The sequence below is a fragment of the Solea solea genome, chromosome 11 (assembly GCF_958295425.1).
Source record: "Solea solea chromosome 11, fSolSol10.1, whole genome shotgun sequence".
Classification (NCBI taxonomy): Eukaryota; Metazoa; Chordata; class Actinopteri; order Pleuronectiformes; family Soleidae; genus Solea; species Solea solea.
In genome coordinates, this window is record NC_081144.1 from 22,217,671 (window position 1) to 22,241,000 (window position 23,330).

At 39.7% G+C, this 23,330-nt stretch overlaps 1 protein-coding gene across 3 annotated transcripts in view; it reads left to right on the forward strand.

Moving 5' to 3' along the window:
- Window positions 1-23,330, forward strand: part of LOC131468717 (dedicator of cytokinesis protein 3-like) — a 70,002-nt gene that overhangs the window by 25,339 nt on the left and 21,333 nt on the right. For all 3 annotated transcript variants that reach the window (XM_058643246.1, XM_058643247.1, XM_058643248.1), the window contains exons 6-25: window positions 1,242-1,390; window positions 3,301-3,385; window positions 4,989-5,030; window positions 6,309-6,463; window positions 6,568-6,649; window positions 6,735-6,795; window positions 7,371-7,518; window positions 9,989-10,077; window positions 11,697-11,822; window positions 15,025-15,149; window positions 15,306-15,468; window positions 15,608-15,714; window positions 17,947-18,118; window positions 18,210-18,307; window positions 18,591-18,674; window positions 19,389-19,489; window positions 19,575-19,656; window positions 20,533-20,703; window positions 22,471-22,663; window positions 22,762-22,889. In XM_058643246.1, the coding sequence (XP_058499229.1) occupies window positions 1,242-1,390; window positions 3,301-3,385; window positions 4,989-5,030; window positions 6,309-6,463; window positions 6,568-6,649; window positions 6,735-6,795; window positions 7,371-7,518; window positions 9,989-10,077; window positions 11,697-11,822; window positions 15,025-15,149; window positions 15,306-15,468; window positions 15,608-15,714; window positions 17,947-18,118; window positions 18,210-18,307; window positions 18,591-18,674; window positions 19,389-19,489; window positions 19,575-19,656; window positions 20,533-20,703; window positions 22,471-22,663; window positions 22,762-22,889 (2,361 nt within the window). The remainder of the gene's footprint in view (window positions 1-1,241; window positions 1,391-3,300; window positions 3,386-4,988; window positions 5,031-6,308; window positions 6,464-6,567; window positions 6,650-6,734; window positions 6,796-7,370; window positions 7,519-9,988; window positions 10,078-11,696; window positions 11,823-15,024; window positions 15,150-15,305; window positions 15,469-15,607; window positions 15,715-17,946; window positions 18,119-18,209; window positions 18,308-18,590; window positions 18,675-19,388; window positions 19,490-19,574; window positions 19,657-20,532; window positions 20,704-22,470; window positions 22,664-22,761; window positions 22,890-23,330) is intronic.

Genomic DNA, 23,330 nt, shown 5'->3' on the forward strand with positions numbered 1-23,330 from the left:
AAACTCATTACAGTGAGAGGTCAAAGCGGACTTGCAAGGGATATTTATTTTCTTCAGTGGCAACATTGTTGTCCTTTTACGTGTGCTGCAGTCTGACAGAGGGGTTAACTTTAAACTGAGCGGTGGGGTAGGCAGGATGTTTAAGTCCTTCCCACTAGATGAGCACATTGCAGATCTGGTCTCGAGGCAATCTCTCCTTCTCTGAAACACAATTTAGATTGCATTCAACAACATCTTCATCATCCCAGAGTCTTTAAGGTTCTTTTTCTTGCTTTGCAAATTATGCAGTTGTTACTAATGCTGAAATATTGACCCTGAAGGAACAGCTGCTTAGTAGAACAGACCAATATATATATATGAGCACCCACTCTCTCTGAACTGCCCCGTGACGGGAAAGTTTACTTGTCTCCAGGGTTAGTTAGTTAGATAATAGAAGTTATGTAAGTTAGAATTGCTTGTCTCTTCAGTACTTGGTACCCATGAGAAAAAGGGCTCATGGTTACTAATGGATTTACAGTACAAGCTTTTGAAATGTTTGCAAATAACATAAATAATTTTATATGTATCTGCCTGCACCTGTCTTCAGCGTCACACATCATTATCACACCCCCTGTGTTTTGAGACTATCTAAAACTATGCACATAAATTCACCTTCTTAAAGGGACAACTATGGTCAGTAACACATTATTTGTCCAGATGTATCATGTGGATCATAAACGGCTTTTATATATATATATATATATATATATATCAATATTTATATAGCTCTTGAGTTATTATTGTTTACATCTATATCATGAAGGAAAATATGACCTACAACAGCAAGTGGCAAAAACATTTTTAATGTTGTAAATGTTCAGTTAATGCTTGACGAATAAAACATTTTTGTTACTTAATGTTTGATACCACATTGAAATCAAAAATCGAAATTAATAAGAACCAGAATTGATGAAATTCAAATGATTCCCACCCCTAGTTGTCTCTCAGATTACCTGATTTAATTATGCTGAAAAGTTTTTATGGCTCAGTTGATCAGTATTGCCAGAAATAGGATGCCTGTTCCAATTGTATTCCATTAAACTGTCCTGTGTTTAGTTTTAAATGTATTTAGAAACACACAATATCACAGATTGTGTGTGAGAGTAAGTCTGGGATGAGTTTCATCAATAGTATTTACATAAATACTACAGTAAAGGGAAATCACATACCCTCATTAAGCCTGTTTTTGGCTGCATCTACAGAAACACAAGGTGGATCTGTTCCACAAGCTCCGCCACGTGATGAACGAACTCATCGACCTGCGTCGGCAGCTGATCCAGGGTCACCTCGCACAGGACCAGACGCGAGAGATCAAGCGGCACATCACCGTACGGCTTGACTGGGGCAACGAGTGAGTAACTCTTCCGACAAACGTTTGTTCTTAACTGTTGGGCACCAAAGAATACAACATTTCCTTGGCACTGACTGGAGAGATCTGCAGTACTGTGTGTGTGGGTGCATAATAGTTTCCTCCTCTATGATGTAATTTTATGGTTGCTGAGATGAGTGAATTTCCAGTAGCTTAATATCAATGTGCGTCCCCCTGGAGGAACTGTAAGCGATATTACACCGTTGCCAGTTTGTGACCATCCAACTGAGGACTGACAGGCATCATCAGCTCAGGCTCAGGAGCAACTTCATGTAGAGGAAGCCATCTGTCAGTTTAGTATGAATTTCCCTGCACAGCTGCACATGAAAACACACACACACCACACAGGTATTCCCTTTCAACTACATCAGCATTAGTGTGTGTCTTTAATGTAATAACACTCAGAAGTGGAGTCTATAATATTGTGCTCAGCAAGCGTGTCCGTGCTCTGAAGTGTACACTGGCGACACATGATCACAGCAGCATTGACTCCATGAAGTGCAATTTTACAGTAATGTACAGAATAGCACATCATAAAGTATTTTGACCCTGCTCTGTATTAAACCTCTTTTGTTCAGAGGTCAAGCTCCGTTCACACCTCCATCAAGGCTGCTCTTTTCCCACAGTATCCGTACACTCCTCCATCTATCATGTTTGACAATTGTTTTTAAAGTAACACAATGTAGGATACAAATAATTGAACCAACAACTGTACAACAACTTTTACTAATTAACAATTCATGCCATAATTTAGTATGTGATACTTACTCTGGTTAAATGAGGTTTGCTCGGAGTATCGTGCTTCTTCACATGTAAGTGTTCATCATTCCCAAGTTATAACACAAAGCCATATTGGTTTTCTAACCCCTACATGGAGAAAATACTTTGTATATTAAGAAATAAAAAACAACTGAATAGTCACTATAGTCACGTTTTTTTTGCATGAACAAGAAATGAAGCAATTTTCTTTGTATAAAATGTACTAACATGCTACAACAGCTACTGTGCTCTGCAAGAGCCTATGTTATTGCATTTTATACAAATACTATATTTTTTCAAGATATTCAAAAAACATGTGCCGTAAAGTAGAATTTTGTCGTTCTTTTTGTGGCATGGATCTGAAACCAGAATTTGCATAGTGCAAAGTGTGATGCAGACCTGCACAGGCTCTGACATAGGTGCCATTTATCCTGTTCTACATTTATGTGCTGTCAAAATAATCTTGGTGACATTATTTGAAGGTTGAAATCCTACATTGTGTCACTTTCAAAAGACATCATTTCTTCCTTGGACCATAACCTAAATCTGTCCTTTACATCTTGAGTAACGTTGTTAAAAACAGACTAAACATTGCTTGGCAGAGGTATTTGTACCATCATAGCATTGGCAAATACCGAGATGTACTGTAGATGACAAAGTTGAAAAAGACTAAAAGTCAAACTTGATGACAAAACATCTGTTTTTGCAGGAAAATGTGTGTCTAACTTAGTTTTACAGTCGATAATTAATGACTTCATTTATGCTCAGTACAGCAGTGTGTTGCATTAGAGTGACATCTTGTGTGGGTTGTACATTTGTTTTTATCTGGGCATGTTATTTTTAATTACTGTATGTGCAGATTTTTTGTTGATATTGTTGAACGGGTGGATGGAACTAGGGAGTAGGTGGAGACGTTAATGTCAATTTATCCCCCTCCCTTGTTCTGTTGTATGGTGTTATAGGGTTCATTATGAAAAACAATATGTACTGCAAACCACAGACATTTTAACATGTTTACAGTAGAGCTGAACATTTGATAAACTTTCAGTTGTAATATTAACTTGTGTGACATGAAACCTGGTTATTTTTTAATGTGTTTCTCTGTTGTTCTCTCCTTATTCCTCTGTCACCAGGCACCTTGGTTTAGACCTTGTTCCCAGGAAAGAGTTTGAAATGGTGGATCCAGAACAGATCAGTGTATCGGAGCTATACAAACTGGTATGTTGAGTGATTTCACCCGTTTGAATTATTAGAAAGATTAAATTAATGAAGTGAATGTGTATACTTTGGATGATGAAAATGGAACAGTATACTGTATACTAGGGGTGGTATCTCACAATATGGTATCATATTGTCCAGGATCATGACCTTATCAAGACATAGCAAGTCTGCGATAATCGATAAATTAAAATATCTGTCTAAATTAACAACAAAACATGTCCCTTAAATGGTAAATTTACATTCTTTTTACTGCTGCCTGCCATTATCCTGCTGTCAACCTACTATTCGGCCAGTTAATCTTCATTCATGTAGCACCACCATAAGGAGTCATGAAGTAGTGATGCTATTGAGCCAAATTGGCAAGAAAAACAGTTTGAAGGGCCATTTATTTTTTATTTTTTCAAATTAAAGTATCATATCCATGCCAGCATACTAAGAATCGCATCTCACCAGTCAGGATGATGATATACTGCCATATTCATATGTTGTCCCTCTGTTATTCTACACCAACAGACATTTTATATGTTGCCCTGGCTCTAAGGGTTCTGTCTTTAAATAAGCTTTTTAAGAGCTGTGTACGTCTGTTTTTATCGCACGCCTTGGTGTTGCATATAGGAATGTGTAGTAGATGTGTCGGGATGTGTGAATGTACTGATTATCAAATCATCCATAAGAAGGTGACTCATGAGGGGGAGAGAGAGAGAGAGAGAGAGCACAGCAATTCAGCTGTTGGAATCATGTGACCTGTTCTTTATGCCATATTGACTGTGTCCCTTGTCTTGCATCCACACATGGTTGCTCGTTAGCAATGCGGACATGATGCAAAGTGACATTTTCCTTTTTTTCTTTTTTCCCCCTACATTACATATTTTAGTGTTGGTTGCTGTGACGCATCAACCGGACTGGAAATACAGTTTCATAAATAAATAATGTGCGAAATGTATTTTGGCTGTTGTGATGTTGAACCTGTGCTGGAAGACACAGGCGACTCTCTGAGGCAGTTCTAATTTTAGCAATAGGCAATTACATGTTGTGAAATGTAATGCAACGCTGCTGGAGACAGTCATACAGCAGGGGGATTCTTTCAGGTTACTAGTTGTGGCTCCATATGCTGATCAAAATACTTTCCAACTGCCCTGCAGCCTCCCATTATCCCATTGTCATATTTCTGAGCCCCGTTCACTCGGTGTTTGTGCACCAAATGCTCTGTCCAGAAACAACAGCGTGGCTTTCTCATCGCCAAAAAGCCTCCTGACTCTGTCGATGAAAGTGAGCTTGTTTTTTTTGGCAGGGCATGAGGCCTTGGCGCCTCTTCAGGTTTGGGAATGTTTTTTAGGCTGCAGAGCAGCAGAGAGGTATGTGTGGGTGATAGCCGCCTTGTCCTCTCCGCTCCCACACGCTCACATTTTGCCTCATGTGGGCTTCCTTTAGCGCTGCAGGGAACAGTGGTATAGCCACTCTGCAATGCATGTACTGTAGCTGAAATTATGGGTACCTTGCATCCATTAAGTAAATGTATAAGTCCAGCACTGTGTGGGAAGACTAAACGACAGGCTGACTGACGTGACATCTTTCTTTTGCACCTCTCTCTCTTGTTTAGCACGTATCCAGCAGACACTGTGGTCAGCAAAGCACAAATCAGGTACAGTCTTGTCAAAAGCTGACAAAATCATCACATCCCTTTCCACACTCTTTCATTAACTCTAATTTTACATTTCTTTCCCAAACTCAGTATCATTTTCACATTAAAAACCAGACAAGAGAACATCATTATATCTAATATATGTTGTGATTTAGTGCAACATGTTTGAATTTCAATGTTTTTGGCACCTTGAAAGAAAGTTAATTTTAATCTTAATTTTAAAATAATTTTAAGAAAGAAAATAAAATGTGTTAATTTGAATTAAGACCTTCCCCTTGATATATTTGAAAATGACCAATTTCATGTAATTGTTCGTCATTTTCTGGACCACTAGTGCCGTAAAGTGTAGAAAAGCTGTGCCTGTCACAATAAGCTCTGTCAAAACATAGCAAATTCTCAATGGTGTATGTTAATTTATGGTTAGGGTTTGGACCGCATTCATCTTTTAGTGACCTCTGTTGTGCTCTATCTGCACCTGGTAATCTCGGGATTTCTCCAAAGATAAAAACATGTCAGGTAAAAATCCCTGGTCATTAAATTCAAATTACAAGGTCTCACTGCTATTTTCCCCTAAGCATCTCAATAGTGCAATACTGTTGTGAGGGCTGAATCCCAATGGGAACACACATGTATGCACAAATGGTACCAAGTTAGATTTAACTGTCTACAGATTTACATTTGTTTGAAAACACCTGTTGCTGTTTTTGCAATATGAAATTTTAGGCATAGTTTTGCATGCAGTAAATCTCCCATTAATGCTAAACTGATCAATAAATCAGTCATAATAGAGGCTCATAGGCTATATCTGCCTAAAAGATTAATGTTGCATTAACTCATCTCTACAGGAAAACCTATAAGTACACTACTAAAAACTAAATGAACTGCTTGTGCAGTAACATGTTTCTCAGTGAAGCCTTTATTGGACATCTACTGGGGCCTTGACGCAAATTAGAACTAGCTTATATCATAATAGTTACAGATCATAAACAAAATTCATTTTCACCACAGTGTGCACCCTCCCTGCAGAAGCTAACAACAAATACAGAACCACCAGAGCGGCAGTTTTCCATCATTCATTCATCATCATGCTGTAAATATAGCATGTACTTGGAGTGACAGGATAAAATAAACTATAGAGGATATATATCATTGAATTATTCACCTCATGCATTACCATCAGTGGTCTGTTAAACAAACTCATCTTTATACAGAGACGCAGGCCTCACTTGCAGTTAGGACCCTGTCTAGTTAGCGGTCACTTTCTTCTTCGTTTCCCAGAGCGACAGCATGAAACAGCGCCATGGCGACGGTTGCCGTGTCCCTGTGTTGCACCACCTCTTCATTAATCTGAAGAGCTTTACTTACAACAGCATCAGCGAGGATGCAGACGTTTTCTTCTCTCTGTATGACTCTCGCGAGGCCAAACAGATCAGGTACATGGAAGAATATATAAGAGGCCTGCACGCACGCACACACATACGTGTCTATACTCTAACTTGTTCTGTGACTGACTGACTCCCCGCTGTTCTTTTTCAAGCGAGAAGTTCATGGTGAAACTGAACAAAAATGGAGGACCAAAGAATCCAGAGAAGGTCGATCGTCTGTGTGCTCTCTTCACGGTAACATCTCTCACCTTCTGTGCATCAATACAAATATTCTCCACTTAAACGTTTACACTGACTTACATTTCTTATTCCTTCTCAGGACCTGAGCAGTAAAGACTTGAAGAGAGAACTCTACATTGTTGCACACGTCATAAGGACCGGTAAATAAACCAGACTAGGGTCTGAAATAATATTCTTCATGTTTAAAGTAACACTACGCAATATTTTCTTTGTTTTTACCTTAAATCGTAGCTTCAACGTCGTTTTTTGTGGTTGTAACATACTATTACACTCTGTACCTGGACTCTGTAACGGCACTCTGTACCTGATCTTATGTAACCAAACCTGCCAAAATCAGACCCATGAAGTTCAAGTGTACTAAACTGAGGTCATTTAAAAGTACTTAAGTCTGATTAATACTCTATTCTGTTGTAAAATGTGTGGAGCAACATAAATGACCTATTTTGAACAGAAAAAAATAATTGTTGTGCACCTGATGAATGCTCTCCTCTCAGTAAAACACTCCAGATTCTTCCTCCTCAATTAAATTAACAACCTTATCAAACCCACCCATTTTGAAACATTTTTGTGACATTCAATAAGTGTTAAAGAAGTAATTCACTGATTTGCATTAAGTTTAGGGGTAGTATTTTTGGTACTTTATGGTTGCATATTTGCCCACTAAGCTTACGTTACATAGTGTTGCTTTAGTTACAGAAATTCCTTTTGTGTCCAGGTCGTATGCTGCTGAACGATTCAAAGAAAGGCCCCCCTCATGTGCAGTACAGACGACCCTATGGCTGCGCTGTTTTGGCCATGAGCGATGTTTTCCACACTATCACGGACCTCAAAGAAGAGAAGGACTTTGTCCTCAAAGTTTATACGTGAGTGTCAAGTTGTTGTTTTTTTCACGACTTACTACTTAAAAGTTGGAACTGTCCACAAGAATATGTGACACTGGTTTTCACTCTACAATAATGTACTTTTCCATTTTGTTTCTTTTGTAATTTAAAAAGTGCTGCAGCTTGGTTTGGCATGGGCCGTTAGTTTGTTAGCTGTTAGCCATTAGCCACAAGATATTTTGTCGGAGAAGAAAGTGGGGGAAAAAACGACTTTGTCTTTGTGGATGTGATTGTCCATCACAGACTCTCAGTTACTCATCATAGTGGTTGGAGAAAGGTAACTGAACACTTGATATATTAGGTGTTCTGTTAGATTTCCTGCTAGTTAGTTAGCTAGTTAGCTTGTAGTGGTATGTTTAAGCCCTGTCTGCAATGTTACATTGTCAAGTCTGCTAAAAAAAAAAAAACAATTTTTAGTACAGATCCATAAATCCATTGGTGTGTTTAAAATTTTGTTTTCGATCGTGTTTCTTTTTGCTGACCGAAAATCATATATTTTTTTATGTACAGGATTTATTTGCTTATTTATTTTCTGCTAAGTCAGCGACATCCTAGATAATTTCATCACTTTAACAGCAGTACATATAGATGAATAATGTCGCACAACCCTAGAGATGCTCGTATTCCTGTTCCTCTTCTGGATAATGACAGAGCAACGTCATATAAATGTACGTCTCCATTGTTTTCACTGTTAGTCATGAGTTGTATGGCTCCTGCACTTTAGGAAATAAAAATGCTCGTGTAAATATTCTTATGCGTGATAATCAAGTGCTGCTGATGTCTGGTGTGTTTTGACCAGAATGATAATGAAGTTTCCTCTAGAAAATCAATAGTTGCTCACCCCAGGCCTGAGACAGGACACTTGGCGTGTTGTGAATCTGGCTGCCTCTCTTAGGCTTCGCCACAGAGAACCACTCTTGTGCACCGGCCGAGGCCGACCCAGTGAGGGAAGGAGACGTGGAGAAGGAGAGAGGGAGGAGACAGAGACAGAGACAGGAGACAGGAGACAGAGACAGAGAGAGAGAGAGAGAGAGAGACAGACAGACAGACAGACATGACACAGATAACTGAGCATACTTGGAGGAAAGGAAAGGAAAGGAAAATAACAACACGCTCATCATTATCTCATCATTTTACAACTACAACGTCTCCATGTGTCCAAGGAGACATAGTGTCAAGCTAGCTGTGACATCACCCGCTGTTTTAGTGCGGCACCGTCCTGGTTTTGTGAAACCACAACAGATCATATTTGGGGAGGAGGTTGGAAGAAGTGTGGAGAGAACAAGGTCACCATGTGTGATCTGTCTTGTCAGTCGCACTATAGATATGTCATAAAGCTTATCTTTACTGTCTTTTTGACTCTAAAGGGGACCATAATTAATAATAAAAAAAGTATAAATCATGCAGCAATGAAAAAGACCGGCGAGGAAGACCATACATTTATCAGGATAATGTTTATTGAGTAGCACATCAACTGAGAAGCAAGGTCAATTTGTCATAGATATCGTGGGTGAGTTCAGGAGTTGGACCTAAATGCAGGAGACTCAAAGCAGGAAGTTCAAATAAAGGTCAGTTACTGCACCAGGGTAAAAAAAGAAGCAGGAACATAACATAATGATTCCAAACTGACGGAACAAAGACCTGAATGAGTCAACAAGCTACCAGGGTCGACAGCCTTTGTGGGCTGCATTTGGACTGTTACTATTAAAAAGTCTGAAGGTACTGTTGGCCACCGGGAATCTTCACATTATCAAATCTGGCCGTCTTTAAACACCCCTGCTGTAGGCCAAACCCTTAAATTAAACAATGTGGCTGAATTTAGACAAAACAGAATTAAAAAATGTTCAGACTTGCACACAAACTGATCCCTAAAGGCCATTAACGAGAATACAGCTTGTGGTCACTTCTCCATTGGCTTCATTTTCCTTACAGCCATCATTTTGTCTACGTAGTTTCCTCCTCAGTGTTCTCTTTTGGTCTGAGGTTGTTTTTACACTTTGGCGTCTTGTTATATGAGACTTTTCTTGTGTCGTATTTTTAGTATAATTATACAGTAAAGTTGACACTTAAAGATTTCTGGAATGGAAAGCGTCTGTGCTCTTCCATTTAAAGAACAAGCAGTGATTCAGTGGTGAGCTGCCTCCAAACTGTCGGCTCTTATAACTCTCCAGTCTGTGCATTTCCTTTGCCTCTCCCAGGGGCCTGCGGACCCACAGTAATGAAAAAGGCCGGTAGAGAGCTGACTGTCAGGTTTGCTTAGTGTGCTGTGTATTTGGGCTAATGTGCTGCTTGATAGCACCTCCCCCCTGCTGCTACTTTTCTCCAGGAGGAAATCTGCTCTGGGACACATGCTGTTCATATAGTCCCCACACACACATACCTGATCCCCTCCATCTGGACTCACTAATGGGTGTGTTGCTAACACTTCTACCCACCTGTCCTTTCTCTCCAGGTGTAACAATGAGAATGAGTGGTACCAGATACATGAGAACATCATCCGCAAGTCCAACACCAAGTACTCAGCTCCGAGCACCAACTATGGTAAATATGATGTCTCTGTAGTTCTGTTTCGTGTTTTCTCTCCTGGAGCTGGAGTTTTCTTCATTTCTTGAAAATTTCACAACAAATTTAACGTCAAAATGATTCCGAAAAGTTTTGTCCCAACTGGAATTTACAATTCCATCATTTACATGGACGCGAAAGGAAATGATCAGATTGTGGTGTGCTTACACATGTGTCAAGGGTTCGGAGAGAAAGCGGAGAGAACAAAATTAGGGGAGACATTTCTGGCAGAACCAGACTCAGAGATGTGCAATAATCTGCCTCAGCCGGTTGGGGTGAAAAGAAAAATGGGGGACAGAAGGAGGAGAGGAAAAAAGGAGAGGCAGGGTAGAGACAGCATTAATATATACAATCATTTGTTCCCAAAGGCCTTGATAAAAAAAATATGAAAAATGACAAAAGATATTGTAGAAACATTAGTAAAAAACACACTGCATGGACAACCTTCAAGTGACCAGTGCAAACGTTCCGTGCCAGCGTGAGAGGAAACTACTCTCTGTACCAGCAGATGCTGGTCGTCCATGTTCGTCATTGAAAAAGGGGATAGGAGAACTATCCGGCGGTGGGCAGCACATATTTATTGTATTTTTAATTTAGTCATAGTTTTTGAAGCAAAAGTATTTTCATCTTTTGATTGGCTGGAGCTAAACAGCTGTGATTCTGGAACATGAATGAATCTAGCGGGACCTGAATCTACCAAACAGTCTGTATAGATGTCATCAGTGATGTGCAGAGCAGGTCTTTTCAATGTCTAGAAACATTTTAATCAGTTCATTATAAAGACTCACGGTATCCTTCAGTGTTGGACCCACTCATTCATTTGAAACATAGACAAATAGTGTGTTTTCCTCACAATTGCTGCCAAAGCTAAAATTGTTAATAATTGTTTGAATTTAAAAGGTTTCTTCAGTAATTATCACAGATAAACACAGGATTTGAAGTCTTTTCAAAGTGTCTACTGTTCAACATCAGACACTGAATTTACTCGGCCTGATTTCAACACTTTGAGCTGCTGACTTCAAGGCTCATGTTCACTTTATAGCATGTTTATGAGCCAGTGACTGAACATGTACGGCTCCCTCACACAGAGAATCCTGAAATGGAATGGTGGAAATGGTTTGGAAAAGTTTATATACAGTATATTCTGATGTGTCAATATTGCCTTCCCCATTTGGTGTAATTACAATCCAATGAAGAAGAATGTTTAAATTGAATTGAATTAGGTGTACTTTTCTTCTTCTTAGCAAGTCACAGTTTAATAATGACTCATGCTTGAGAAGAAGAATTTGTCACAAGGTTTGTGCAGTACCAGTATGTTTTTCTTTGTGTAATTTCTCCTCCTCTCTGTTCTCCCTGGCTCTGATCACATCTCTCCATCCGCTCTCCTGTCTGTCTTCTCCTCCCCCACATTCTGACTAATGTCCCTTAAATACCACTCTGTCCCTCCCTTCTCCTTTCACCCTTCATTTTCATCCCCCTGCTTTCTTCCCTTCAATCCCACTTTCCTCCCACTACCCCACACCTCTTAATTGGACCTCCCCCCCATTTACACACACACACACACACATATATGCCCACCACCATCACCACCCTTTCAGGCCTCATCATTTCCCTGCAGCTGCTGCGTGGCGAGCTGGACCAGATCAGACGGGAGAACCAGGCCGTGTTCAACAGAGCCCTGGCACTCACACGCAAACTGGGTTTCCCTGATGTCATCCTGCCAGGTAAGACGGTGGGAATGAGGATGAGGAGGGTCAGGGAGAAGGTGCAGAGAAGATGCCACTCTCCCTGGATTATTTAAAAGCCAGGGAGACAGGGAACAGAGGATGCAGATGAAGGAGAGGAGGGAAAGACTGACAAAGATGCAAAAAGAGCAAATTGGGCTGAGGTGATGAGGAAATGGTTCTATACCATCTGTTTCACAGCTTGTGATATACATCTACTCTCAGTACTGTACCTAAACATTTTAGTTACTTGTACTGTACTTTATTGCCACACATGACAATAATAATAATTACCAGGTAGTTCATGTTTTTTTTATGATTTTACAGTGAAACAGCTGGTTTTGTAAATCAATCATATAGATTGTCCTAAAAAAAGAATACATTCCAGATGTCTGAGTGTTATTAACAGTTTGAGCAGAGACAACCCCTCTCTAAATGACAAGTAGTATATTCAAATTGCTTTCAGGCCCAAAAAGGTTATGTATTTAAAGAAATACTTCACCGATTTGCATTTAGCTTTGTATTACTAGATTGGGGTAGTATGTTTGAAAAATTGTGCTTCCCAACCTCCGTTTGCCCTGAGTCGAGTAATATCCTCATTCCTTTTTTTGTTACGTGCCCACCAGTGACACTTGGTCCGAGCCTTGATCCGAGGCTTGAAACTGCAGCGCTAGTTCCGCACTTTTTAGACCCACTCTTAGGGGGACGGGACCTCATTCCCAAAATGTAAACGGTGTCCGCCATCTTTGCTAACAGGACCAAGTGTCACTGGATATTTCTCAGGGGAAACTGAGGTTGGGAAGCACATTTTTTCAAAAATACTACCCCATTCTAGTCATACAAAGCTTAATGCAAATCAGTGAAGTTGTCCTTTAACAAAAAGCTCACCAAAAATAATATATGCCTGCTCAGAAGTTTGTCCTCGTCCTTACTACATTGATCATCTCACAACCTGTTTTTTTCTTGTAAAGGTTACAAGGCCCACGTACAGACAAGGCAGGTTTAAATTGGCACAAGGAGAAAACAGGTTTACAAACACCCAACTCAATTAGCAGAAGCAAAACTGAGTGACACAACAGGCAAACTGAATGGTTTATTCAGGATAATTAAATAGAGATCAAACACATCGGTGTGGGCCAGACAGTCACAATGAAGGGAAACCAGACAAAGACATGAACTAAAGCCAAAGGTGACTACGCACTGACATGTTATTCAGGGGTTTTTTTTGTTTTTTTTTCAAACAACGATATTACAGTTACTAAGCATTGCTGTGTTAGTGTGTTAATAGATTGCAATTTTTTAGAGGCTATCTTATGATGACGTGTACACACAACCATCTATCTATAAAAGATAACTGTCCAACAGGTCACTTAACAGGCTTCAAACTTGACAGTGACAGGTGACATATCAAGGGGCACCAGTGTGTGTTTTTCTTGAATTTAATGTTGTTTGGCTGTGAAATACAAGAGATATCGGTAGAAATATTTAAATACAGACAGATGTATCACTAAAGGAGCCACTTCTGTGCCAGCGAAACACACATGTTGAATGGCTGCTGCACTAGTTGTCAGATATATGCAGATACTGACAATTTTTTTGCTTTGAGAGGCTGCCATGTTTGCAGTTCTGCTATTTGACTGCTAATTTTGTTAAAGTGGATTCAGTTCCATGTTGTACATCACTTTTTGATTAAAGTAAAACAAGACCACTCAGAGAGCGCAGACATCCACCAAAGCTCAAACACGTTGTCAATCTGAATTTACATTAACAGAATGTTATCGCTACGACCATCTTACATAAACATGACAAAATCCTGATCTGATGTCGCTGAGATATACACATTTTAACTTAAATGAAACTTAGTCTAATGGTAGAATTTTGACAAAGATATAATTTTTACAGTTTTACCCATCATAAGAGAGATTTTGTGATCTGCCAAAAAAAAGGAAGTTGCTAACAGAAAAAAAGGATTCAAAGATAAAGCCAATGAAAACATAACTACCTTGGCGTAGGTAACGATGAGCTAGTAAGTTATAATTTTCTATTCCAAGTATGCATCATTTAAACCTAATAGGGTTTTCTGAAATTGAGACAAATATTTGTCTCAATAATTTTCATGAGGGGTATTTTGTAAACTACCTTTACTCACCATCTGTGTGAAATTAGCCTCAATTATCACTGAAAGAAGGTTTCAGAGATAATTTAAAGAGAGAGGAAGGGAGACGTATGATGTTTACTCTGGTATATTTCATCATCTTTCAGTGATCTCCTCTCCTCTCCTCTCCTCTCCACTCCTGAAATACCTCCCGATATTGCTCTTTGTGACTCATCTGTCCCCAAGGAAATGACTTGGATATAAATAACTATAATCTGATTTTTATAAATAACTGCAATATCTTCCTCCACTGTTGCCACTGATATTTATTCCATTAAACACTGACCTCACAAAATGGTGCAGAGGCAGATGTGAGCCACAGTGAATTATAGAGAGCGGGGTCATTTCTCATTGATTAGGATGTGAGGTTGCACATGTTAGTCCACACACAGCAGTTTTATTTACGCTGACCACTTGTGCTCAGAGCAGAGATTGACATGTGCTAATTAACACCATCGGAGGAGGCGACGTGCTTGTTATCAGTCTGGGATTTTCTCACATGTGCTGCTGTTGTTGGTAAAAAATGAACCTCCAAGCTGAGAGCTTTGTGATTTTGCTGTATGGTACGGTGGCCCTTGATGGCCAGTCATAATGTCAAACAGTCAAATATGACAACATACCAGCCAATTGAAAAACAGAATTACTAATAGTGACAAACCTAATTACCAGTTATCAAAGGTGATTTAAAAGGTTAATACAGTTTAAATTTGCCATTGTGTTTTGTAATTTTTGTTGATTTTTTTGAGCAATTTTCTTGCAGTTGTATTTTATAATTTCCTGCTATGTTTTTGTTTTTGTTTGCTTGATGCAGTGTATCTTGTTTTTTATTTATTGTTTCTAATTTTCACAGCAGGGCCACCATACTGTAGTTTGTTAAAACTTTTACTCAACATCATTGTTTGTCAAACATAAAAGACTATTCCTCCTATTTAGCATTACGCCTAACATTGTCAGACTCATAATGGACAGTAAGCTGTTGGTGATTTGATTTTAATGTGACCTGTTGTAAATGTGTAAACTAAATCCTTTCCTCTGTAATTGTCATAGGTGACACACGCAATGACCTCTACCTGACCCTTGAGCGAGGGGAGTTTGAAAGAGGAGGCAAAAGCGTCCAGAAGAACATTGAAGTCACGCTCTACGTGCTGTATGCTGACGGGGACACTCTCAAAGTATGACACATATCTGCATGATTTATTCTCGACCATATCATCAATATGTGACTCATGATGAGTGCGACATCCCTCCCACTCATCCACGCATTGATGTGACTTACTTGCTTGGTTTACTTAACTAAATCCCCTTCATGTCTTTACTTTTCTTCTCAGGACTGCATCAGTTTGGGCAGTGGGGAGCCCAGCTCCAGTGAATATCGCTCTTTTGTCCTCTACCACAACAACAGCCCTCGCTGGAGTGAGATGGTGAAGCTGCCCATTCCCATAGATCGTTTCCGAGGGTCCCACCTACGCTTCGAGTTCAGACACTGCTCCAGTGAGTCAGCGTTGCTCCCCTATGGCAGGCATCCCCCAGTGCATGACTTTATTAGAACAGATTGGATCGTGCTCGATCCACACAAGTAGGGATGGTGCTGTGATGATGATGATATAATGATGATGATGTTGTCTTTCAGCTAAGGACAAAGGGGAGAAAAAACTGTTTGGCTTTGCCTTTACACCTCTGATGAGAGAGGATGGGACAACGCTGTCAGATGAGAGCCATGAGCTGTATGTGTACAAGGTATGAGTAGGTTCAACACACACACACACACACACTTAGGGCTGGGTCATACTTGTACATAGACAACATCATCGAGAGCAGAGAAACCCAACAATTCACACAATGAGCAAACACCAAGCATCAGTGGAGAAAAAAACTCCTTTTTAACAGAAAAAGAAGGAAGAAAAGGTGAAAGGAAAAAATGGGGGACAGAGGAGACTTTCCACATTTGCATGTGCGCAGACGTCTGCTAGCATCCCTGTGACATAAGTTTGAAGACGTTCCAGTCCAACTGCTATTGCTACTTTGTTTTGGTCCAAAGAGATGATGAAGACAAAGGTAACCATGGAAACTTGCTTTAGGTTATGTGAGGAAGTCCGCCAGTACCCACACATGTTCAACTCAGCACTCAAAGGATACAAGGAAACACAAATGAGAGTAGTTTTCTGGTGAGAAATAGCCACTAATGAAATTGAATATGACACTGAGTATGAACAGAATCAGATTCACACAATCACAGTTGTGTATGCGTATACGGAAATTCGGAAATGTAATGTGTAAAATGTGAAAGGCCTCGTGAATATACGCTACGTTTCTATATGGTGCCTTTTTGCAAGTGTAGAAAACGGATACAGTCAGAAATTTGTTTTAAAATTCTCTATCAAATTACGAGAGTGTGGGCGTAATATTGTCACTTCTTTATTTCGTTCCGACAGGCTGTACCCTAAGAGGTGCAATGCTGCCCTCCACATTTCGAAGTTCCAAATTACATTTTTGAAATCCGAAATCGAAGGTCAATGCAGATTGACGTTGCCCGTAGTTCTCATCCTTATTCTTTCCTCGTTCCTTAATCTTTCTGGATTCTAATCCACAGTTCCCGCTTGGTGTTTTTTTAGCACATATGTGCATTTATGTTATTTGTTCTCTTTTGAATAACTTTTGGCTTACTTGCCGTTCATTGCCTCCACAGTCGCATTCATTTATTCACCAACAAACAGCCTAACCTCACAGACAGAGAGGACGACCTCTTTTTGTAGTCCAGGCTCCTGATCGGATAAACACGGGGAAAGTTTCTCTGGTAGATTTCTTTTTAGAGCCTGAGACTCAAGGCATTTGCACAGCAAAACAATATTATGAAATTGCTGGTGAGAGAGCCAGACATTTTGAATAAAAAGTACTACCTGGGTACACCAGAGGAGAGCTTATTGTTCAGGAGCTTAAACTTTACCACTTTACATCTTCAGTACATACAGGAGGAGTCACCCACCTCCATCACAGAGGCATGTGAGGGGGAAAGGTGATGTGGTCGTGCCGTAGCTTGGGTCAATGCCACATAAGTTAGTAAAGACAGCACTGCACTGGCACTATGTGTCCAGTAAGAGCAAGAAAATATAAGATTCAGTCTCTTCTAGGCCATTGGCGTGATGTTGGCACAGACTGGAGAAGGGCATCATGACTGGGTGCACAGGCATACTCTTTGTCCTAGCCTTGAACATTGTTGTAAAAACCGCTGAGGTGGAGTGCAGAGGCCCCCCTCAATCAAGTTCAACAGAGCCTACATGGGTAAACTTACAGTCACCACATCCTATGTACCCGGGAGCAGATGGACACTCCAGCCTGTGGCTTCTCCTTAAAGCACCCAGGACACGGCTCAAGACCATGGGGGACAGAGCTTTCGAAGCTGCCGCTCCCCGTCTGTGGAATGCCCTTCCTGACCACCTCAGAGCTCCACAGACGGAGGATGCTTTTAAAAAAGAACTAAAAACCTACCTTTTTAGGAAAGCATACAGCTAATTTATTTCTTTTATTTATTTTATTATCTTGTTTTTAAAAATGTAGCACTTTGAGGTTTGTTTTTCAAATGTAAAGTGCAATACAAATAAAATCTATTATTATTATTATAAAGGATGGAATCTATTAAAGAGAAGCCAGTTAAAACCAACCTGCCAATCTGTATTGTTTAGGGTTTTTCTCACAGGTAATACGGACAGGATGTGGTCAGTATATACTGTATCAACAAATATGTCTCTCTCCTCTGTGTCAGTTGCAATGTCACCTGCTGTTACAACCCCTTTTACTCTTGCTACATCAGATCTTTTTCTTTATCTTCCCAGACAAGTTCAGTTATTCACGGCTGTCTGGGGCATTTCATATAATTTCAAGCTTTAACCAAAGTATTTCACAAACAGTAGCTTTAACTGCCTCTAAACCCTGATGATTCGTCTCTGACCCTCTGGTGTCCATCCTCCACAGTGTGATGAAAATGCCACTTTCAGTAACCAGGGACTTTACCTGAGTCTGCCCTGTTGTAAAGAGGACTTCAACAGCTGCCCCAACCTGCCAGCCAACCTGCCCTTCCAGAGGAGCCCCAAAGAGGTTTTCTGGGTCTCCACCATTCTGTGCTCCACCAAACTCACACAGAATGGTAATCTGATCTAATCTCACATGGCCACTCTAGGATCCTGCATTTCTATTTTAGTTCAATTTAACTCAGTTTTCTGTGATGCTCATTTCAGTCGACCTTCTGGCTCTCCTGAACTGGAAGGCTCATCCCGACAGGGTGTTGGATATCCTTGGTCGACTGCGTCAAATCAGTGGAGAGGAGATTGTCAAGGTCACTGTGTTCATTTATCTAATGATCTGAAGGATATAAAGAATATTTTAACTAAACACTACACCAGGGATCTTTGATGAAGCACTTTCCTATGATCAGCTAAAACCTAGTGTGTGTGACTTTATGGATTGTTATTTTACAGCTTTGCATGACTTACATTTTATGGTGTATGCTGACTTTTTAAGGATTTACGTTACTATTTTAGGACTGTGTTTGTGTATGAAGATGCTACCCTTCAATTTTAATGGACGTAATCTAACTGCGGTTCTTTTTTTTCTCACAGTTCTTGCGAGATGTCCTGGATACACTCTTCTGTCTTTTAGATGACAACACAGATAAATACGGCCCACTGGTTTTTCAGTCACTGGTAGGACATTTTAAGAACCTAAAAATGTACTCACATTAAAGTGGCAATATGTAAAATACTGTATGTGAAACTGCAAGCCCAATTCAAAATATAAGGAGCGTTGGTTGCCAGGAAGTTACCAAACCATGGAAACAAGGAGTTGTAACTCTGTGTTTATGCACATAGTCATACACATAAGATGTAACTGTTTACATCTGTTTGGTTAATTTTTATATATCAGCAACAGGCGGAGATTGAAGTGTGGGAAGTGAGTCTATTCCAGGCAGCAGCAGAGTCACAGAAGTGGAGAATTATTACATGAGAGGAGAGATAAGCATCGATAAGTCACTAAGAGACAGAGAGACCTTGGCTGAAGCTCAGTCACTTACCTGTAGGGTTGCAACTAACGGAACTTTTGTTTTCTTCTTATAATCGAAAAACCTCGACTAATCGATTAGTTATTCGGTCCTTTTAGGTTGAGTAATGTTAGGTATATTTGACCCATAGCTTGTTCTTCTGGCAACCCACGTGTCAAAGTGCTACGATCTGCTTTATTGTGTGGCTGCTGGTGGGTGCCACAACAGTTCACAACACTGTGCATCAGTGCATAAACGGAGAATCTTCTGTATATCAAGTTATTTTAGGCTTTAATACTATGCATGTCTTACTTAATATAGCTTTTAATGGGCCTTAAATCAGAGGAGATAACATTTATCTTGTTATACATGTGTTCAGGTGTTCATCATTAACCTACTCAGGGACAGCCGTTTCTACCACTTCAGACCTGTCATGGACGCTTACATCCAAAACCACTTTGCTGGAGCTTTGGCATACAAGTACGACCGCATTTACTTCATCTTTAGAGCAGGTAGAAATTTGAAATTGACATGCATGTGATAATGACGCTCGCCATTTCTGCAGAGAGCTGATTCGATGTCTGAAATGGTACATGGACCGCTCGGCCGAGGTCGTCCGACAGGACCACATCCAGGAGGCCATGAGGGTAAAGCGTCACACACATGCTTTTCTACTTGGTTTAATTTCTGTCTTGGCTTCTTCTTCTGGGAGTAATTAGTGAGACTTGTGAGCATTGTGAAAGAGAAGGGCTGATTAAGAGTAATGTGATGCCGTTTGAGACCTCAGGAAGTGAATTCCCAGCTGAGAGAAAAGTTAATGAAAGGAAGTCATAAGAAACCCATTATATTGACAAGCAAAGAGTGTAACGTTTCCAAATGGGTTTTTGATTTTCCTTTGTGATGAAATGATCTTGAGTCCTTTTCCAGACTGTAAATTGACACTTTTGTGTTGATTTCCTATCACAAACCCATTCAAGACTCTCTTACTCTGTCAGTGTGGGCCACTGAAGGACCTTGCAAGTGAGCCTCGGTCAGGGATATAAAATCAATCGACTTACCAAATGATTTGAAACAAATCGTCTTTACTCTGCAGAGGGAAAAAAATCCTAATTACTAGAGCTGAATGATTCAGGTAAAAATACGATTTTAATGCTAGATATTGCAATTGCGATTTGATTTATGATTTCAGTCAAGGTTCAATTCATGACAGAGTCAAAACATTAAGTTTTCTGTATCCTATTGCAAAGATACAAGCTTATATATGTTTTTGAAATTTCAAGGTGAATGTGTTACATTTAAAAATAAAATTTGAATATTTCGAGTGGGTTGGAAATAAATGTTATAAGTGTAATTTAATGCCGTGCTACATTCTTTCCAGTGTATAAATCTGGTCGTGGGACTTATGAGCCTCACTAGACTGGAGTTTGTGTGAATCTCTACTTTACTCTACTTGTCTACTCTATAGTATGCAGAGACATCGTATGTTAGCTGACTGATTGTGTCCGTCTGCATCTAAACTACAGGCTCTGGAGTACCTGTTCAAATTCATCGTCCAATCTCGTATTCTGTACTCGAGAGCCACCTGTGGGATGGAGGAGGAGCAGTTCAGAGCGAGTATACAGGAGCTCTTCCAGTCCATACGCTTCGTCCTCAGCCTGGACAGCCGCAGCTCAGAGAATCTGGTGTTCACACAGGTCAGATAGTTTAGCCCTCACTCTCTAACATCACCTGCTTGGCTTTGTCTTTTTGTGATCTTTGTTTTTTGTTTTTTTCATGTATTCATCTTTTGAATTAATTTGAATTATTTACTTGTTTCTCATTTTATCCTTGTGACTTGTGTCCACCTTTTCATTCCATAACTGATGGTTTAATCCCTCACCCGTCTCTGTTGTCCCATCCATGGCTTGCTCTTGGACATTTTAGAGGTGTGATCAGCTGCATGCTTCTCTGTGGTCACGCTCCGAGGTTGGTCCGACAACCTCAGAACAGCAGCCTCCTCAAACAGGATGATGTGTTCTAACTGATAAGCAGTGAGTGCTTTGGATTTGGCTGTTTTACTGTTTATTTTAGGCAGAATGTGGAGAAACTGAGATTCCGTAAAGAAACCCTGTTCCCGCAGATCTCGTCCACACTTCTTTTGGAATGGCCTTTACCAGCTTAAATGGATAGTTCTTATTTTCAGCTTGGGTTGTATGAGGTTCTTTATATAGTAGGCAGTGTTCATCAGAAGGACAGCAGATAAAACATGTTGTAATAAATATAGACTGTATATAAAATGATAAAATGATCTTAGTCATCTGGTTAGAAAAGAGAAGTCCAGGAATTACAATAGAAGTAGCAGTTATGGGGCAACTCCACTTTCCAAAATTTTAGCCTACTTTTCATTTGATTAATAACATCAGTCAACATATTCCTGAGGACTTAATGGTCTCAATCACTACTTTCAGGTATTTTTTTAGAAGAACATGATGTCAATTTTGTAAATTGTGTACCCGTTTTGAAATTAAAATGATGATTAAGTGTGGCACATATGAGTGGACACCACTGTGATTGACAGCTGGTATCATCCAATAGGAGCGTGACATGACACTGGCAAAATCTCAAGGCTTCAAAATGGTAGCTAATTTTGCAACCAGAAGGCTGTGTCTTTCACAGACTGACTGTGAAGTGGTTGTTTGCAGCCTCATTGAATTAACTAACACATCCAACAAAGAAAAAAAAGGGCAATAGAGCACCAATTTCCCCTCACAGCAGTTTTGTAGCTCAATGCATGTGTGGGGATAAAAAAAAATTCAGTGTCTGTGTGCATCCAACACTTAAGACTTGAAGAAAATATAGAGAAGTTCAACTGATTCTGGAATTTTGTATAAAATAAAAACCTTTATCTAAGCCTCTATAATAATTCATTCTTAAGACGCTAAATATAAATATCCGTGTATTTGGCACTATTTCACACAGCTTGGACACTGTTTCACTTATGTTCATTGTAATATAATGTGAACATATAATGCCAGAGAAAAGTGCTGTCTGAAAGCAGTGCAAACTAATGAAAATATTCAAAAGTCTTGTATAAAATTAAATAATTATATTCTTTTTTTCAGTTGTGCTTTTTCTTGTGGCGCTACAACACTTATTTTCTGCTGCCCCAGTTTATTTTGGATTATGTTCCAGTTTGCAGTTCAGTACATTGAATGCTGTATTTAACAAACAAACAATAGACCTCATACACCCCCCACTTCAAAAACCCCCAAACTATCTCTTTATTGTTCCAGTGTATAGAATTCAGTGGCATTTTGGGGTGAATACCTTCTGCAAACAAACATGTTATTGTGTCGTCAGCATCACCCAGATGTGGGAACTGTTTATGATGCAACACGTGGAATTCTTTGTGATGTTTTCATATATGGACATCTTTATACAGTATATCCACTATAAAATTCTGTTTGTGTTTTCTGGGCCAGGCTGCGTTGTTGAACAGTTTCCCTGACATCTTTGATGAGCTGCTGCAGATGTTCACCGTTCAGGAAGTAGCAGAATATGTCAGGGGGACACTGGGGAGCATGCCCAGTACAGTGGACATTGGACAGTCCATGGATGTCGTCAAACTGCAGTCCATCGCTCGCACAGTCGAGAGCCGCCTCTTCTTCTTCCCCGGTGAGACACACAGGAAGGTTAACAAAGAAGTTTTTGACAGGACTTTTCATTTTCACTCTCACTTTTTCTTTTCCCTGTATATTTTTTTTCCCCTCCAGAGTCGCGTAGTATTTTGCTGCCGGTGGTTCTGCATCATATCCACCTGCATCTGCGCCAGCAGAGGGAGTTGCTCATCTGTTCTGGGATCCTCAGCAGCATCTTTTCAATTATCAAGACAAGCGCAGCGGTAGAATATATATTATACTAAATTACACAATAATAAATTAGTGGGGGCCATAGAATTCAAGTGAAATATCAATTTTAAATTGTCCTTGAAATCCACTTAATGGGGGCTTTTGATGTCTCCATAAAATAGCTAGTTAACTTTTGCAAAGCCTGAGTTGGCCAGCTAGGCATCCGTAGCACACTTACAAAAACTACAATCACTGTAACTAGATCTGCAACTTACGATTATGTTCATAATCAATTCATCTGTTGATTATTTTCTCAATTAATCAATTAATCGTTTGGTCCATGAAATATCAGAAAACCATTAAAAATGTTGATCAGTGTTCGTCAAACCTGTCTTGTTTTGTCCACAAAGTTTTATCCAGAGCAAAGAAATTAAGAAAATACTCTAATTTAAGAAGCTTAAACAATCAGAAATCTTGTTTTAATCATGAAAACG